Source organism: Acomys russatus, chromosome 27 (assembly GCF_903995435.1).
Source record: "Acomys russatus chromosome 27, mAcoRus1.1, whole genome shotgun sequence".
NCBI classification, from domain to species: domain Eukaryota; kingdom Metazoa; phylum Chordata; class Mammalia; order Rodentia; family Muridae; genus Acomys; species Acomys russatus.
The window spans coordinates 21479175-21498942 of record NC_067163.1 but is presented as its reverse complement, the minus strand read 5'-3'; the positions used below and the strand labels follow the sequence as shown (position 1 = coordinate 21498942).

General features: G+C 44.0%; 1 protein-coding gene and 1 non-coding gene across 3 annotated transcripts; one reads left to right on the top strand and one right to left on the bottom strand.

Annotated features, from left to right (window-relative positions):
- Positions 1-196: 196 nt before the first annotated feature.
- Positions 197-9977, bottom strand: Tti2 (TELO2 interacting protein 2). 2 transcript variants are annotated; one of them, XM_051169625.1, is made up of 7 exons: positions 9313-9977; positions 7126-7312; positions 5515-5607; positions 4009-4196; positions 3792-3935; positions 1278-1440; positions 197-301 (listed from the first exon to the last, which is right to left on the bottom strand). In XM_051169625.1, exons 1-7 carry the CDS (start codon positions 9975-9977, stop codon positions 197-199), a joined length of 1545 nt encoding a protein of 514 aa, XP_051025582.1. The 2 variants fall into 2 exon arrangements, with proteins under 2 accessions (XP_051025582.1, XP_051025581.1); XM_051169624.1 differs by lacking the exon at positions 197-301 and having other exon boundaries at positions 1034-1440.
- A 740-nt stretch (positions 9978-10717) lies between these two features.
- Positions 10718-10822, top strand: LOC127210370 (small nucleolar RNA U13). The gene has a single exon (XR_007833281.1). It is a non-coding gene; the product is annotated as a small nucleolar RNA U13 (small nucleolar RNA).
- The last annotated feature ends 8946 nt before the right edge of the window (positions 10823-19768 follow it).

Here is a 19768-nt window from a genome sequence, read left to right as displayed (position 1 = left end):
AACTTTTACTTAGAAATGTCACCGTTTCTTTCCTTTTTTTCTTTTTTTCCTTGTTTAGTTTCTCTTATGAGGATAAACTGGAGGAGACAAAAGTTTCAACTTAAATTTTTTAGTACAAAAATAGAATTCTTTCCCCCTTAGCTCCATCCATAGGATCAGGGATAGGAACAGCAGCCTTTCCCGCTGTCCGGTCATCTTACGTGCCATGGCACGGAGCCTCTGCAGAGTCCTGCTGCACTTGCCTGATGCAGCTCACCACTGTGTTGTCTTCACAGGACAGGACAATTTTAGCCAGAAGGCCCTGAAACACGAAACAAAACAGGCATTAATTTGTAAAGCCTGTTTCCCCATTGCCTTCACTCTTCACATACTGAAAAGTGAGAATGCACAGCACTCTTTAAATTGGAGATTTCTAATTGTGTTAAAAATGAGAAGTCAGTCTTATAATTAATTATATGTAAATACACATAGATAACAAAAGCTATGGTCGAGAATTTTGTGGACTATGAAACCAATGGAAGAGTTTCCTGTTAAAACACTTATCTCCTAGAGAGATAACTCAGTGGGATGAGCAAGAGGACCTGAGTTCAATCCCGTGTTTTAAAAATCATGTCATCAGTGAGAATCTACACCAGTAACCTCTTAGTACAGGGGAGGAGGAGACAGAGGCTTACTTGGGTTTACTTGGCTTGCGAGCCAGACAAGCCTGCCTAAAGAGTTCCTTGTCAGTGAGAGATTCTGTATTAAAAGAAAAAGTGGGGACTGTGCTGGAGGGATCATGCCCTAAGTTGCCCTAACCTGTACAAGCACAGATAAAAATATGGACAGACTTGTAGGAGGTGCCCACCCTCCCATCATGGGAACATTCTAGTATGTCAGTTACAGTCTTACTCCTTGATAGCTTACAGCCTCTATTTTGAGGGGCTTTGTCGGTACTGGTTTTAATTCAAAGTCTACAACAGAACTTTAAGATACCTCCCTAACACCGTCAAGCTTAAAACAGAATTTCATAAAACCTTGCTTATTGTGAATGCCACTCACATCTGATTCTCCTTTTGCTCTAAATGGTTTTGAATAGAATTAACAGCTCGGCCCTAGCACCAAAGTAGGATAAGGTTTTGAACAAGCAATGCAAGACTAGAGAGTACTGAAGTTGGGACCTAACACCTTCCACATTCATATCCAAACCTGGCTGGGCCTACAAGTAGTGAATTACAGTCAATCACTGGTGTTGCCTCGGAACAAGGCCACCTGAGACCAAGAGCAGATAGCCTTACCTTTACCTGCCCCTGAGAGCAGTGGTCCAGGAGAATCAGGCAGTCTGTGGCTTCCTTGAGCAGGGCACTCTTAGTGGCCTCAGGTGTTAGGCTCGTGTCCCTTGCTACATCACATATGAGTTTCAGGAGAGCCTTCAGTAAGACCACAACTCTGCAGGAAATTCTGGAATCGGAAAGAAAAACCTCATGATCCAAACTGCAATGTTAAACTTGGACGAAACTTGGTCCAGACATGGGAAAACTGAAGTCAAATGATTTGCTATGACAGAGCTGAAAACAGGACCAAAGACAAGACTGCAGACAGCCTCAAAGTTCTATTATTTCCACAGCTGTCTGCCTGTGTATACACAGTTGTTCAAGAACTCTGTGCCAGTCAGGAGAGTTTCAGAGCAGCCAGGAAGACTGCAGGGAGACCCTGGTAAAAACCAACAACAAAACTCAACTTGCTTTCCTGCCAAAGCTTGAGTCTCTTCCTATAAACTGGGCCAGCATGGGCTGAGGATGAGGGCGCCAGCACCTCCTGTTGGCTTCTATTTTTGAGCAAAGAGGAGATGGTCCAGTCATGTAACTGTATGCCTGGACATCAAGAACAAAGTGAGGCTGGGGGTGGTGTGTGCTCATAACCCCGTAGTTAGGGTGCAGAGCCAGGGGCATCTAGAGCCTGAGTTTTACTACAGAGCAAAAAAAAAAAAATAAGGGTGACTGGTAGTATTGAAGAGTCAGTAAGAACTCAGACGTGGGCTCCCTGCTTGCTCATAACTCCAGCCTACTCTTATTAACGCTCTAAGTCTTTAATCCTTTTGGTGAAATGGACACAGTATTCCTTACCTGACATTCTGACTGTATACCATGCCATTAAGTTATAACTTTAACTTGGTAAGTTTTATGAACTAGACTTTAAGGAAAGGCAGAAAATAACATACAGTGTGGAAAAAATAGAAGCAAACCATATTTCTGGATAGAGCTGTGACCAGCTGCTTTTCCATCCCTTCACCTCAAGATCGTTCGGTTTCCCTATGGCTTGTATTGCTCTAACCATTGACTGTGGTCTGCGGTGTCCACCGCTTCCCATGCCCTGCCTGCCTCTGCGGAGACAGACATGCTCCCACCCTGAGCGCTCTACATTGCTTCACTTCCCTTCTCCTTGGAACCTTACCCTATAAAGAGCTTACTTTCATTTGTCCGCTATTTGTTCTCTAGGGGTACATAATAGATGTGGTCTATGTTCCTATAGTTTAGTGGGGGCAGAGATAATAGATGATGAAATGTAATATAGTTACAAACGGGACTAAGAGTGTCACCGGGGAGTTTCTTGATTCCTGGCATATTTATAAGAAAGAGAATACATTCCAAAACAAGACTCTTGGGGCTCTGCATTTTCTGGCTAAGTTAACCCTTCCATTGATGTAAGAAAGCTGTTAGATGACTAGGCAGTTCAGGTTCTAGTTTACTCCTGGCCATATACAGAATGTCTTCTAACTAAGCATATTCTAAGTTAGCAATCTAAGCACACTCTGCAAAGGCTGTATGGTGGGCCTTGAGCACTCCATTCTCAGCTAGACTGAGGCCCTATGGGATGAACAGTTAGACATGCCTACTGAAGCACTTCTAAGTAGCCTTTGCGGGAGGACCAGTGCAAGGATCAAGCCTACGTGCTTGTTCATACTAGGCAAGTGCTCTCCACTTAACTCTACCTTCAGCCTTTGGTATTTTGCTAGAAGTTAGTCTGGAAGGACAGGCCATCTGTGTGGTGTGCTGAATGAGAATGGACCTCGTGGGCTCATGTTTGAATACTTGGTCCCAGCTGGTGGAACTGTTTGGGAAGGATTAGGTGTGGCGGTAGGGGTGAGCTTGAAGATTTTAAGTCCATTTCAATCTCAGCTCTCTTTTCCTTTATCCTTTGTGTCTCAAGATGTAAGCTTTCAGCTACTACCCCATAGTCATACATGACTGTCTGCTGCCATGCTCCCTGACTTGACGGTCACGGACTCTAATCCTCTGAAACTATAAGCCCAAAATAAACTTTCTCCTGTACATTGCCTTGGTCATGGTATCTTATCACAACAACAGAAGCAAGACAATCTACAAGGTTTCCCAACTTAACATGACCATAAAATTTGTTGTTTTGTGTGGGGTTTTTTTGCCTTCCTGCCTGCCTCCCTCCCATCTCTGTCTCTCCTGCCTCCGTCCGTGTCTCTTTCTCTCCTCTTCCCCCTCCCTTCTTCCCTCGTTCTTTTTCTGAGATGGGGGTCTATGTAGCCCTGGCTGGCCTCTGCCTCCTGAGTGCTGGCTGTGCCACAGTACCCGGCCTTAGAACTTTTAAGAAAGAGAAGTGATTTCATTGTGACAAAAGGGGTTCAAATATGAACATCTGAAGTAGCTGTGTATCCTAGAAGAAGAAAATATAAGGGTTTACTCAAAAAATATCCTGAATATTTTCATCTGGACAAGTTCTAAAGAGAAAGTTAGCTGAAGCATGGCCTTTTAGCTCATCTGTCAGCTTGGATACTATACCTGGGCCAAGTATACTGCATGACAAGCTTCAGGGTTTCCAGTATCTTCAATCTAGTTTCCTCTTCTGGTCCATCATAAACCTCCAGATAGCCAAGGATAACTTGCTCCATCCTCTTTAAGTGCCGGACAGTTAGGATCCCCAACCTAAGAATAAGAGAGAATGTGATGCTAAGTTGACCATGGGGTATGGGATGAGAGCAGAGGCCCAGGCACTCACTTCTTCACGAAAGCTGGCAGATTTCTGGCGTAAGTCCTACGTAAGAGAAGGCGGTGCTCTGGCTCCATGTGGGTGAGGATCAATTGGAGTACCTCATGACAGTGTGTAGTGGCTCCGGCTGCATCTCCCTTCCAGTGCAGAGCTTTCTCTAGGACAGGGAATAAATCTAGGAGGCACAGGAGGACAGCCTAGGAGAAAAGAACGAAAAGACCGTATTTATTCACTTGCATTCACAGAATTCCTGACTTCTAACATCTTTATTAACCTGCTGTCCCCAGGGCACATCAAAGGATTCTAAAAGATCCCTGTAAGTAATGTACAAGGTATGTACAAGGTACATACTATTGCAAGCTTTCAAACTTCCTCTCTAGAACTGCTGTTTACTAGTGTGTGAAATGGAAAGAATGGCCAAGGTCGGGCCTTAACCCAGGCTTTAGAAATCTAGGTCTATCATCCCTAGACTTAGTGACACATGATAGCTACGGGGACTTTACATCAAACTGCTTCACAGAATCTAAGATGGTCCAAACTTCTTTATCTGAAGTTACGGTGCCTAAGCATTCCCATTCAGCACTCGGGGATCTCAGTTTTCTGCTTGATTTTTAAAATCTCCTTTGTCTACCTCGTAATACATTTTCCATCTTATAATAACTGGATTGTCAGTACCAAAAATATTAGAGGTACTGGAAGCACAAAAAAGAAGCAAAGAGGAACAAGAAGGAGCAAGATGGTGTTGTGCATCGCCATCCCAGCACTTAGCAACCAGGGTCACTGCAAGGTCCAGACAGTCTGGGCTAAAATTAGTCCCTGTTACAAAAACGAAACCCATGTATGCACTTGCCTTGCATGGATGAGGGCTGGGATTCAATCCAGCACAAAGGGAAACAGGATGTTCCTACTTGAAACTTCCTATAGCTTGTTTCTTCTGTCTTTATAGTGTTGTTCTGCTTTTTGCCATTCATAAACACCTATCCCATCATTCCCACAGCTTTCTAAAGCCATGTTCAACCTCACTAGTTGCCTATTGCTGCTGGTCACACACTACAGCTCTGGTAATATAGCTACTGGTATGTTGTACATACAGAGATATAGGTATACAGGCGTATATTTACATTAATGTCTTCCAAGGAATTTCATGCCAGAAACACTTTGAGTCACTTACTCTTGGAAGCTACCACAGACACATAATAGATATCAGTTGATGCCTGCTGGCTGGAATAATGACACTAAGTGTCTACAAACAAGGGATTTCAAACACATGTGTTGAGTCGGAGCAGCACAGAGGAAGTACATTTAATTTAATGAAAACAGACATACCCCCAAGTGGCACGTAGTTGACATACATGCAGATAAAACCGAGTTGTTCTGTGATGCTTTCAGCTAGGCAGCAGCTTTCAGGTGCCCTCACTTTCCAAGGGAAAAACAGCCCTAAACTGCCCCTGCTTACATGATAGCACCTCCTACTCACAGCAGGGCCCAGTCAGTTAGGAGTAAATCTTACCGTACCTGGATGAGTTGGTGCTCTGGCATGTACAGGTGATTGAAAAGGGCGTGGTATAGGACCTGGGCTCTGTTGTACTGCAGCAAATCAGCAGCTGGCTGCAAACACACAGATTAGCCAGTTAAGTTTCCCAAAAGTGGCCAAAGTTTTAATTAGCTATGAGCACATGGGTATTCAGTAAGCCCTTCTACTTCTGCAAGCATGTAAAAAGTTCCATAATACAGAAGCTTAAGAAAAGTCCCCTTCGGCCAGGCATAGTGGCACGCCCCTTTAATCCCAGCACTCGGGAGGCAGAGGCAGGTGGATCTCTGTGAGTTCGAGGCCAGCCTGGTCTACAAAGCGAGTCTAGGACAGTCAAGGCTACACAGAGAGACCCTGTCTCAAAAACACCAAAAAAAAAAAAAAAAAAAAAAAAAAAAAAAGAAAAGTCCCCTTCAGTAACACTTGTACATTTTGGTATGACCTCTTTTGAGTTGTGTGTGTGTGTGTGTGTGTGTGTGTTTGTGTGTGATTTAACTTGAAAGTTACCTGCTAGGCTGGAGAGATGGCTCAGCAGTTAAGAGCACTGACTGCTCTTGCAGAGGTCATGAGTTTAATTCCCAGCAACCATATGGTGGCTCACAACCATCTATAATGTGATTTGATACCTTTTGCTGACCTGGAGGTGTACATGCAGACAGCACTGTATACATAATAAATAAATCTTTAAAAAGAAAAAGGGGGGGGGGGGCTGAAGAGATGGCTCAGAGGTTAAGAGCATTGGCTGTTCTTCTGAAGGTCCTGAGTTCAATTCCCAGCAACCACATGATGGCTCCCAACCATCTATAACATGATATGATGCCCTCTTCTGGCCTGCTGGCTCACATGCAGGCAGAATACTGTATGAATAATAGATAATTAAACTTTAAAAAAAAAAAAAAAAAAAAAAAAAAAAAAGGCTGGAGAAGTGGCTCAGTGGTTAGCAGCACTGTCTGCTCTTCCAGAGGTCCTGAGTTCAATTCCCAGCAACCACATGGTGGCTCACAACCATCTATAAAGACATCTAGTGCTCTCCTCTGGAACACAGGTGTACAAGATGACAGATAATAAATAAATCTTAAAAAGAAAAAAGAAAAAACAAGGAAAAAAAAAGTTACCTACTAAGGCCAGGCATGGTGGCGCACATGCTCGGGAGGCAGAGGCAGGCAGATCAATATGAGTTCAAGGCCTGCCTGGTCTACAAAGCAAGTCCAGGACAGCCAAGGCTACACAGAGAAACCCTGTTTAAAAAGCAAAAACAAAATCAAAAGTTACCTGCTAATACATACATGTATGTGTACAAATAATTTCTATAGGTTTGTTTCTGCTTTTTTTTCACATTTTTATGATAAAACATGATCTTGTTTCTTCTAAAAATTGCCTTCTTATTTATTATATTACCAATGAGATACTATTACTACTAGGCTAGGACAGAAAAATATATATGTTGAGAAAAATATAGCTAAGTTAATTAAGTAACTTAATATGAAAAGAAAGCTACTTACAAAGACATAAGCATAAAGCAAATAGACCAGACATGAAGAGCAGCCATGAGTAACCAGTCTGGCCATCGGTCAGGCCAGAGCCGAGGTGCTTACCACATTAAGCACAATGTGATGAAGGCACTGCACACCGAGGATTTTATTCTCAGTTTGATAATCATCTGAGATGAGCAAAGACGGGGGGAGTATCTTTTCTAGATGCTCGCTCAGCCAGGGCTGGGTGACTTGCTGGAGAGTCCACGAGAAAACATGTTTGACAGCAGGATTATTCTTCCAGGATTCTCTGAAAGAACACATGAAAACCTCACTAAATAAAATGATAAGGCGTTAGCAAAAGAAACCATTTCAAGCTTAACCAGAGTTGTTCCTTTTATTTTTTCTTTAACACATTTCATACATATATATGCATGCATGTATGTATATCTCCTATGTGACTCTTGATTTTTTCCAAATATATTTTATGATTTGATTTATATTATATACATAACTTAGCAATTGCCCAAACACTGGGTAATACAAGCTTATCCAATGAATAGCAGCCATTCATAACTACAGCGATGTAAACAACCTAAGGGGTCAGTGGTAGTCATGTTGGTGGATGATGTAAAATGTGATGAGAAGAGAGAGAGGAGAATAAAGGTGTCTAACCACTACAGGGTGGAAGGAATAAACAAATCAGTACACGAGCACCAACTCAGTTTAGAAAAGGAGTTTGAATATCTGGCTCAACATCCTCAAAACAATAACTGTATAAGAGGTATATTGCCTTTAGTTACAAATAACAAAACAAGATTCATGGATGCTATCTGACCCGGTCCTACTCAGAACAATACAGAGGCACTAAACTAGGCACAGTGCTGCACCTCTGTTAATCTAAGTTTTGAGGAAGCTGAGGCAGGAGGATCTCTCATGGTTGAGGCCAATGTGGACTACATAGAGAGTCCCAAGCCAGCCTGTAAATGTGCATGTCTTTAAAAAAGAAAGAGGCAGTAGTTTCAAAGTTTTTTAACGCCAAGATTATTTCATCTCGTCATTCTGGTACCAGAGGACTGGGGGTCTAGCTCAGGTGGTAGGGTGCTTGCCTAACATGCACAACACCCTGGGCTCAATCCAAGGCAGTGCATACAGCAGGCAGGACGAGGCCTGCCTGTGGGGCACACATGCAATCTCAGCACTTGCCTGTAAGCCCAGCACTTGGAAGCAGAAGCACAAATTCAGAGCCATCATCATCCATGGCTACATGAAAACCTTCCTGAAGGGGCCAGAGGGAAGGTTCAGTCAGCGGTCAAGAGCACTCCCTGCTCCTCCAAAGCATCCAAACTGAGATCCTAGCAACCAGGTCAAGTAGCTCACAATAATATGTGAGTCCAGCTCCAGGGGACCAGATGCCTCTGGCCTCCTCAGGCATCTGCACTCTCATGCAGACACACACCTACCTACACATAAGTAAAAATAACAAAATCTTTTTTTTTTTAAATCCACCTAGAACAGATGTGGTGGCATACACAAAAATCAGTGGCAGACCAGGCCTGTAGTTCCATGCCAGCCTAGTTTACGTAAGAATTCCAGGGCAGTCAGGGCTACACAGTGAGACTATTTCAAAACTAAGTAAATAAAAACAGAAATAGATAACTAAACTTAAAACCTGCCTAACAAAACCACTGAAAGTAGCAAGTCAAAACCCATAGCAAGCCAGCTGTGGTGGTACTCGCCTTTATTCCCAGCCCATAGGAGGCAGAGGCAAGCAGATCTCTGTGAGTTCAAGGCCAGCCTAGTCTGCCATGCAAGATCCAGGACAGGCAGAGTACAACCAAAGAAACCCTGTCTTGAAGATAAACAAAACAAAACAAACAAACAAACAAAAACCCACCGCAAGTACTTTAGCTAGAAGCAATCTAATTTAATCCACTTCTTACAAAGCATTTCATTATTTCATTCCTTAGAGAATAATCACCCTTACCTAATAATTATGAACAAGTTAGACGTCCCTGTATTTAAATTCAAGCTGAAAGACTGAATCCTGTCCAAATACCCAAGGGTACTTAGCATAAGATACTCAATTCCATACAAATGGGACAGAATTCCCAATTTCCATGTCTACTGTCAGAATTTCCAATTTCTCCAGGCAGAAAATGTAGAAGACTTCAGCTCTCATCTCAAATGTGCTTCTATCTGATTAACTCATTTCTAGCAAGTCAGACCAGGTCTGGGCCTTAAGAGATCTGTTAGGCCAACATCCTTATCCGCCTAATAATGGTGAAAAAAGTACAGTACAATACTCACTTATTTAAATGGGGTTTAAGAAGCCCCAAGACCAGAGCAAATCTCCCTCGATCATCTTCATTTCCTCCGCACAGGAATCCTGGCAGAGAACTGCACTCAGTAACTCGAAGCAGTAAGGATAGCACCTCACCAGCAACACGCTGAGATCTTGGGCTGGTCCATGGCTGCTTCAGTCTGTGTGTGATGGCAAAAATATACATGGGTCCTGCCAAGTGGCAGAGGCCTATCTTCCACGCAGGGCAGAGGGGAGAAGAACTCTTAGCAGTTTCAACCTTCCCCAGCAGCTTAAGAAATAGTAACCCAACTTCCGCTGCCTTCTCAGGCACTTCGGAATGCCCGTCGCCTCCTCCAGCCGTCTTCTCCTTGGGTGGGGCCGCCAACTTCTCCAGGGCTTTCGCCACCTGCCCCAGGATCTCCGGCATCCCCGGCATCCCCCGGAGCGGCTCGTCACTCCCGCTCCCCTCAAACAACGTGTCGCATTCGGCGGCTTCTACTAAAGCGCCCAGGTCTTTGAGAATGGCATTTCTGGCGTTGCTCTGCCCTGACTCTTGGCAGCTGAGACCGTAGAGAATTTTGGAGAAGGCTTGTCCGAGGGTGGAGGGAGACCCCTCCGAGGGCGGCGTCGGGCCGTCCGGTGTCTCCTCTCCAGCGCTGTCAAGCTTCATTCCTAACCGCACCCGGGTGGGCTGAATTCCCTGCGGGGACGGAGACCAAATCGGGGAGGGGTCTGGAGCCTCAGAGGGAAGATCGCCCCGAGCCTATGAGCCCCCCTCCAACGAACAGACCCAAAACCATACGCAGTGAAGAGGCGAACTGTCAAGCGACAAGGATCGAGTGGGGCCGGGTTAAGTGGGTGTAAGAAGGGACCTTGCTATGTTGAGAGACTCAAACCTCTAACATGTGGACAAATTTGTCTTTCTGAAGACTCAAGAACAACGACAACAACAAAAAGCTAGTTTTAAAGATAAACTACTGAGCCATAACACCAGCAAAGTTCCCAGTACCTATAGCTTTTCCCGAACAGCTAGGGGCTGCACCCAGCAATTTCCGGCCCCGCCTATACTCTTGCCGTAAAGTGCAAAATTAACTTCCGCCAGTGGAACCGCAACGCTTTTTTTTACGACTTACAAGCCGAAAAGCAACGAACAGCCCGACAGAGGGAACGCGTAAAAAAGGTGGAGCTATGAAGAATATATTTGCATGATTAAGCGTCCGCGCACCAATTTTGCTTCTGGTTTCATTGGCTAGAGCAGAAACAAGGGAATGCTCAAAAAGTGTCATCAAAAGTTTATAATTGTACGAGATTTTGTATGTTAAAAACTAAGTAGAACTGCATTATGTTAGTCACCCTCTCTGTTAAACTGGTAGGACATACTTGATTCTTCCCCACGAAGGCAAAGCACCGATCCTTTTTTGGTTCATAAGCGTGATGATTGGGTATTCACGCCTCTGCGTGACATGTGCCGCCCACTAAACCTTGTTACGACGTGGGCACATTACCCGTCTGACGTTGAACTTAAAGAGGATCCATGTGCTAGCTTTTGGTTCATTGCCCGCAAATGTAGGTCACTGTCCTGGCCACACTTCGGATCTTGGCTTCTTGATATTGTGTGAGAATTCCAGATTTATTTATTTATTTTAGAATTCTAGCTCTTACAGAAGGTTTGGCGGGTGCATATTTTGTTTTTTACTTATTTGGGGGGTGGTGTCTATACAGGGTTTGTCGTGCTGCCTAGGCCTTACAGAGATCTACCTGACTCTGACTCCTGAGTGTTGGGGTTAAAGGCTCGTGCCACCATGCCAGGCCCTGCCACATGCACTGTTAATAAAAGTTGTTTTGATAACTATATGTGTGTGAGTGTTTTGCCCATGTGCATATCTGTGTAACTAGTGTGCGCACTTGGTCCCTGCAAAAGCCTGAAATGGGCGTCTAATCTTCTGAATTTGAGTTTCTGAAAGTTCTTAGTCATGATATGCTATGAACTGCCGAGCCACCTTTCATCTTCGTGGCATGCACTTCTTAGTACACTATTTGCAACTACCCCTCCCCTTTTTTCTCTTTGTGACCTTTTGCAAAAGTGCAATAGCTCAGATCTCTGTCTTAATTGCTGTCAGTACTGAGAAACAAATAGATAATAATAGTCCCCATCTCTTAGGACTGTTGGGAGAATTTTTTAAATACGCATAAATGCTGAGAACAGTGTCTGATCTGCATAAAGTTCATACAGATGTTAGCTCCCGCTATGCAACAGCACCGGCATTAATTTACATTTTCTTTTTCCAAGGAAATTTGGTCATTAGAATCCTAAGTCAGGACCTCTTTCTTTTGGCTTTCCCGGCTCTGACCGATTGGTGGCACTCCTGATCAGTCACTGTTAACCACTTACAAGGGAACCTTTCCATAAAGAAGCCCCAGTGCAGCTTGAGCCCAGTCAATAAGACGTTATTGTGTCCATTCTGTGTGGGACGTTTCTTCTCTGTAACATTTGTCCCTTGTGTCCAGTGGATCCAGACGTGCTTTGGACTTGAGGAATGCTCTTTATTGTAGAGAACTCTTGCTGAGTTTCCTGAAGCCAGAGCCAGCCATGCCTTTACTCCTAGTGCCTGGCACAATTTAGTCAGGCAACAAAATGTATCCTGAACCGCTGTGTCCACACACAGAGGACAGGCTAAATTGATCACGGTTCATCTGCACAATGAAGCTGTATGGAGCTGCGTTCACACAATGTGGCTTGGTGCAGCTGCACTGAGACAAAAAAAACAGCAATCTCTGTGTAACTGTGTGGATACATACATAGGTGAAAACAGCGAAGGACAGGCAGTGTAGCTGTCTTTCCTGTAAAAAAAAAAAAATGGGGAGGGACTAGCAAGATATATGCATTTTTTTGTATGTTGACAAAGTAAAAATGAAGGCTAAATAACAAACAAATAAAAAATTAAATGAAGGGGGAATAACAATAAAAAGAATAGGAATGAAAGCCAGACCTCTATATGTACTTTTATAGTTTTGGCTTTGGAATCATGTGAAAGGCTTACGTTTTCTTTCTTTCTTTCTTTCTTTCTTTCTTTCTTTCTTTCTTTCTTTTTGGTTTTTTCGGCACAGGGTTTCTCTGTGCAGCCTTCACTGTCCTGGACTCATTTTGTAGAACAGGCTGGCCTCGAACTCACAGAGATCCACCTGCCTCTGCCTCCCGAGTGCTGGGATTAAAGGCATGCGCCGCCACCACCCAGCATTACACAGTTATTTTAAAGAGAAACTAAACCAGGCATGGTGGCACAGTACTGTAATGACAAAAGTTAGGAGTCTAAGGCAAGACGATCCAGGCCAGAGCTGGATAGTGATGTAGCTCAGTCAGGAGTGTGCTTGCCTAGCATGCACAAGACGAGGGGCCAGATCCCCAGCACCACAGGAAACCGGGTGTGGCGGCCCATGCCTGTACCCCTAACACTCGGGAGGTGAAGGCAGCAGGATCAGAAGCTCAAGGCTACTCTGGGCTACCCGAGGCCTGACTCAAAATCAATAAACAAAGATTGAATGAGTGAGTAAGTTATGAGGTCACAGTTACTAGAATGGCTAGACTCAAAAAAGACTGAAAAATTTTGGTACGATTTTGGGGAAACTGGAAAACAATAGGAAATGTCTACATGTCGAAGCCTGAAGTGGTTCAGCTGCCATGGGACAGTTTGAGAGCTTCTCTGAGAATTAAACAGAGTTGACAGAGTTGAACGTGGCTCCACAGTTCCCTTCCTAGATACACAGCCAAAAGAACAAGATGCCTGTAGTGGTACAAAAGCTTGGGCGTGAGTGTTCACAGCTTCTTAGGCAGTGGAATCAGCTCAACAGAAACACAGACAAATAAATGCTATAAGCTGGGTGGTAGTTGTGCATATCTGTAATCCCAGCACTCGAGAGGCAGAGACAGGCAGATCGCTGTGAGTTCGAGGCTAACCATGGCTACACAGAGAAACCCTGTCTCAAACAAAACAAAACAAAACAAAAACAAAAAATAAAAAATTAATAAATGCTATAGCTTACAAGCCAAATGTTACCCCAAGGCCCGTTATCAAAGGCTTGGTCCCCAAGGCAGTCCTGTTGGGAGATAGGTGAAGCTGTAAGAGATGCAGGTTTTGCCAAGCAGTCATGCATTGCTGGGATGTGTACTCGAGACTCTCCTTATAGAGGGAAAGATTGTTATGGCTCATGATCTCAGATGTTCTCTGCCTTTGGGCCTGTGGTGACACAATAGCTCATGGTAGGAGAAAACTGAAAAAGCTGCATCTGGGAAGAAAAAGAGAGAGAGACAGATACACACACACACACACACACACACACGGGCAAGGGTATGACTAAGACCAGATTTCCTATGTCTCCTTTGAATGTAGGCCTCTGTTGATCAAAAGACTTTATACCAGGCCTTACTTCTAAAGGTTCCATCACCCTTCAGTGGTACCATATATTAGATTCCAAGCCTTCAGGGTTGGACCTTCTGGGTTACAGTTCATATCCAAAGAAGCCTTTGAGATAAATGATTGCTCTACCATGGATGATGTGCCACAGGCCCAATGCAGCGTGGCCAACAGATCATACACTAGAATCTGAACCCTATGAAACAAACCTTTTTTTCTTCACCAGTTAACTACCCTGGCTATTTTGCTATGATGACAAAAGCTAACACAGTAAATAGAGTGTAATAGATACACACAATGGGATTTTACTCAGCCATACTTAGTGAAGGTTTTTGGTTTGTTCTGTTTTGTTTGATGAGTGTCCTTAATTCTGGGAATTGCACCTGTGGTCTTACCCATGCCAAACACATACTGAGCTGTGAGGTTCCGGTACATACTACACAATGGGTGGACCTTCAAGACATCACACAAAGTAAAATAAGACAGTGACAGAGGCCCATGTTATATAATTCTACTGACCTGAAATGCCCAGATTATGCATACCAAAAAGGCACAACATAGACCAGTGGTTGCTAGGAGATGGGAGGGGGAAATGGAGGACGACTGCTAACAGTTGCTGAGTTTCTTTTTTAGATGCTAAAAATGCCCTGGAGTGGCTAGTGGTAGTGATTGCCCAATCTTGCAAAACTTTGGTTTGTATGTTAAATTTTAATTGAAAAGTAGTAAGGGCCAGTGAGATGTCTTCATAGGTGTAGAACATGCTGGAACTCATGTAAAGGTGGAAAGAGAAACAAAACAGCTATCAGTTGCAAATAATTATGTGTAAAGATATGGACTCCAGACCTCAAGGCTAAGTAGCTTCCAGATCATACAGGAAAAACCCACGGACAAAAGCAAGGATGTGCTACTAAACCAAGTAACATTGTTAAATGGTTCGTGGACAATGCACAAGGTAATATGGGGCCTTGCGTATAAGACAGCTTTAAAAAAAAAAAAAAACAGTGCTAAGTTTGTGCAGATTCATGCAAAGGTGAAAGGTGAGGCCCAGACTTACAGCACAGATAGAGGACGCTGAGGGGCAGAGTGGACAGGGCTGACGTAAGCAAAGGAAGACTGAGAAAAAGATGGAGACAAACAAGCCAGTTAAAAAATTATCTCACCTTTTAAAATCACGTATATATGACATATTTATGTACTTATCTAAAATAGATATGAGTGTACTCTTGTATAAAGGGATTAAATTTGAGATATTTAATTTGACAGGAAACAAGACTACAGTCACTTGCAAGAAACTCTTTTTTGTTTGTTTGTTGTTTTTTTCCAGACAGGGTTTCTTTGTGTGGCCTTGGCTGTCCTGGACTCACTTTGTAGATCAAGCTGGCCTTGAACTCACATTGGTCCGCCTGCTTCTGCTTCCTGACTGCTGGGATTAAAGGTGTACGTCACTATGGCTAGGAAGCTCTAAACTAAGCAAGATTTCCAGAAGACTTCTAAGCCTTCCAAGGACTATACCAAGACAGGTCTGGACTGCCATAGAACACATTTGTCCTCTTAGTGCTTGAGAGGTCGGCAAAAGACAATCAGAAGTTCAAGGCCAACTTTGACTACATTCTGTCATCTACTCTAAAACCATTTCAGGTGAAAACAGCTTCACAAAGAAAAATAGAAATGGCTGGGCGTGGTGATACACGCCAGTAATCTCAGCACTTGGGAGGCAGAGACGGGTGGATCTCTGTATATTCAAGGCCGGCCTGGTCTACAAAGTGAGTCCAGGACAGCCAAGGCTAATACAGAGAAACCCTGTCTCGAAAAACAAAAACAAAAAAGAATATCAACAAGAGCAATTTCATTTCTTTGTTTTACTGAGAATAATTGCGAAGGGTGAAGCATGAAGCTGTCCTTGCTTTGGCTGTCAAGGCCTCTGTGGCCCACACATGATTTGTAACAAATTTCAAAACACCATGAGGCAATTACTGCAGAATAAATCCTTCAGCCCCACTTGCTTTGAGTCACTTGTCTTTATCCCCGAGTTTAGAGGTTGTACAACATGTACCCCATTAGCTTTGCTGTGGACATCACCTAACACAGGGGTCATAACGGTGACAACTGTTTCTGTTTGTTTGCTTGCTTGCTTGTTTTTCCCCAGAAATCAGAGGAAATTCAGGTAGGCTGCAAACACAGACCCAACACTCCAACCTGAGAGAGTCCATGCTGCCAAGTTCCCAGCATGCAACCTCCATAGACTACTTTCCTTCAAGCCACCTTGAAATGGGTTTCTAGGTTAGAGAAACCAGACACTGTCAAGATGCAAGTGGTTTTGTTTTGTTTTTTTTTTTTTTTTAATCAGAGCCAACTTTGGACCTGTATTGAAAACTGCAAGTTGGCCCATTTCACAGTGCTTGAGCTTTGGGGTTCCTGTCTACTTGTTTCGGGCTGCCCATGAGTAAATTTTTTTATTTCAATGACTGCTACCCTGTATGGCTAGAGAAACAAACAAGACACAACAGCCATTTTAGCATATGGGACTATACACTATTTTTTTTTTCGAGACAGGGTTTCTCTGTGTATCTTGACTGTCCTGAACTCCCTTTGTAGACCAGGCTGGCCTTGAACTCACAACAATCCACCTGCCTCTGCCTCCCAAATGCTATAAACTCTTGTTTGTTTGTTTGAGACAGAGTTTCTCTTGTGTAGCCATGGCTGTCCTGAAACTCACTCCGTAGACCAGGCTGGCATTGAGCTCATGGAGATCCACCTGCCTCTGCCTCCTGAGTGTTAGGAGTAAAGCCATGGGCCACCACCCCACCCCCAGGGACTGTTAACTCTTTAAAGCTGTCTTAGTTCTAGTGAGAGACACCATGACCACAGCAACTCTTATAAAGGACAACATTTAATTACGGCTGGCGTACAGTCCATTACCATCATGGTGGTACAGGCAGACATGGTGCTGGAGAGGTAACTGAGAGTTCTTCATCCAGATCTGCAGGAAGCTGGGAGAGAAAGTGACACTGGGCCTGGCTTGAACATTTGAAACCTCAAAGCCCACCCCCAGTGACATACTTCCTCCAACGAGGCCACACCTCCTAATAGTGCCCCTCCCTATGAGCCTATGGGGGCCACTTTCATTCAAACCACCACAAACATTAATTGTAAAGACTGCTTTGGGCTCAAGGACATACAAATTGTCTTGAAGAACATGCTAATGAAGCAGGACATATGCCCTGTATAGAGTAGGGGGTGGGATCCATAGTGAAAACTGCAAGTTGGGTCAATACTTTTATTCATGTGGCCCACTGTCACTTTCCACAGTGCATTGAGATAGGCAAGGTTGTTTGTATGTGTTGCGGGACAAAGGCTGGATTTAAAAGGAAAGTTAAGGGTTGAAGTGACAAGGTCAGGAGCACCAAGAACGGTGAATAAAAGGGCTTCTAGCCAAAAATAATAAATGGAGAGGGACAGAGCTCTGGATCAGTGACAGCAGGCCAACAGGTTTTCTTGAGGAAGGTGTAGAAGATACATATCCTGGATTCTTTTTTGTTTTGTTTTTGGTTTTGTTTTGTTTTTTGAGTGAGACAGGATTTCTCTGTGTAACAGCCTTGGCTGTCCTGGACTCACTCTGTAGACCAGACTGGCCTCGAACTCAGAGATCCACCTGCCTCTGCCTCCCTAGTGCTGGGATTAAAGGTGTGCGCTACCACGCCCAGCTATGGATTCTTCTTTTTGTTTGTCTTGTTTTGTTAGTTTATTTGATTGAGTGTTTTGAGACAGGGAGAACTGTGTAGCCTTGGGTGTACTGGTACTTGATTTGTAGACCAGGCTGGCCTTGAACTCACAAAGATCTGCCTGCCTCTGTCTTTGCCTCTGCCACCCCACCCCCCAGTGCCAGGATTAAAGCCACTTGATATACCTTGCTCAACTCATATCCTGGCTTCTAATGCAGTTGATTATAACAAAGTAAGTAAAAATAGTTTCTAAAAAAGCCCATCTCCACCTGTTTCAAGAAACAAAACCTACAGGTAGGTGGGCACTGTGAGTTCGAGGCCAGCCTGGTCTACAAAGTGAGTCTAAGACCCCAAGGCTACACAGGGAAACCTGTCTTGCAAACAACAACAAAACAAAACAAAACGGGGTGTGGGGGGAGGGGTCTTTAATCCCAGAACTTGGGAGGCAGAGGCAGGCTGATCTCTGTGAGTTCGAGGCCAGCCTGGTCTACAAAATGAGTCCAGGACAGCCAAGGCTACACAGAGAGACCCTGTCTCGAAACAAACAAACAAACAAACAAAAAAGAAAATTGGGCTACCTGGGAGTTCTTCCCTTTGACGGAAACTCGTCTCATCTCCCGTGGATCTTTCACCCTCGAGGCTCCAGGATTGGTTAGCTTCCCTTTTGCTCTATGCTTTCATTTTGCGTTTTCTGCTACTAACTTTTTTAGGGTAGGATGTGGTCTACCCAAAACCTTGTCCATCTGGCCCGGCAGCTCCTGCTCTCAGCTTCTCCCTGAGCTGCCTGCCCACTCCCGTTGTCCTCCCTTGTCCCCCTGCTGGTCCGCCATCCACATCCCTGTACCCAAACGTTCTGTTTCTTTGTGAACATGTTCTCCCTGGTGCTACATTCCTCCCGGCAACCACATTATTTCTCTGCTCTACAAAACATCTTTAAAACAAAACCAGCAGACTTTCCCATGGCACAATGTACAGGAACGGTTTCCCGCCTGCCGTTCCCTGTCACCAGGGTTCTCTTTAATTAGAGAACGTTGGCATTCGGTTTATGTGTTTCAAATATTAAAAATTTTACAGTGGATTGCTTTGTCTTATTTTTCTTTCAGCCTTATCTCCATGCTAGGCAAGTGATTACCACTTAGCTACCCTCCACAGACATATAATATTTTTAATGCCATTTTGAGAGGTATAACTTAGTGGCAGAGCTCATGGCTAGTATGCACAAGGAAAATAAACAGGGCCATGTGTCCTATAAAGTGTTCAAAAACTGCATCCAGAAGATTGCTTGTTGTTATTATGTTCTTAAGTTTCTAAGGATCAGATTCAGGCCTCACACATGCTACCACTGAGCTCTGTCCTCCATCAGATTTCTTTCACATGTATCATTCAATTAATCCCTCTAATTTCTCCTTTCCTGCCTGGGGGGAGGGGGTGTGGCTTTTTTGAAGGATTGATTTGCTATAAATGTCTCCATTTTCTTTGCCCGGGTGGCTTTCCTAGAACCAGCCATCTCATGATTGTTGCTTAGTTTCATTATTTCATTAAAATTATGAAATGGCAATTTTCTAATTTTATTTCCTTTCACATTCTTCTACTGGGAACTACTTTTTAAATAGGAGTTTCCATCTGCAGCTAGTTAGCTGATGACCCTGAATATAACTTGCCCAGGGAAGGCAGGAAAAATGCTCCGTTCTTTTCCTTTATTTACCAGTGTTTACAGTAATGAGCACAGGGCCCGAGTGGCCTCCAGTCAACACCCAGCACTTGCTTACTGCTGTTCCTGTCAGTTCTATCTGGTCTCAAGGAACTTCGTAGATGTAATGGGTTTTTCCCAAAAGTTATACTCAGCTTGCCCAGACTATTGCCAATGGGAGCCTTTTCATTTTGGCTTTGTCCCTGTCACGTAGTCTTGGAATGCTTCCTGGATTTCCAGAAATGGCAAGATTGCATCAGCCGTTTCTCCAAAGAGCCCCGGTACTTTTTCAGAGGAACGTTATTTAAAAGCTACAACTAAGCATTGAAATGCCATTTCTATGAGACTTTCTTTTCTTTTCTTCCTCCCCCGCCCCAGCCCCCCCCCCCAGCCCAGAAACAGGGTTCCTTTGTGTGCATCCCTGGCTGTCCTGGACTCACTTTGTAGACCAGGCTGGCCTCGAACTCACAGGGATCCACCTGCTTCTGCCTCCCGAGTGCTGGGATTAAACGCGTGCACCACCACCGCCCGGCTTTCGTGAGACTTTGACTTGATTTCCTTCTTCAGTTCCACTAGTCTTTCACATGTAGGAAACACACATTCTTCAGAAATTAAAAAAAAAAAACAAACAGCCGGG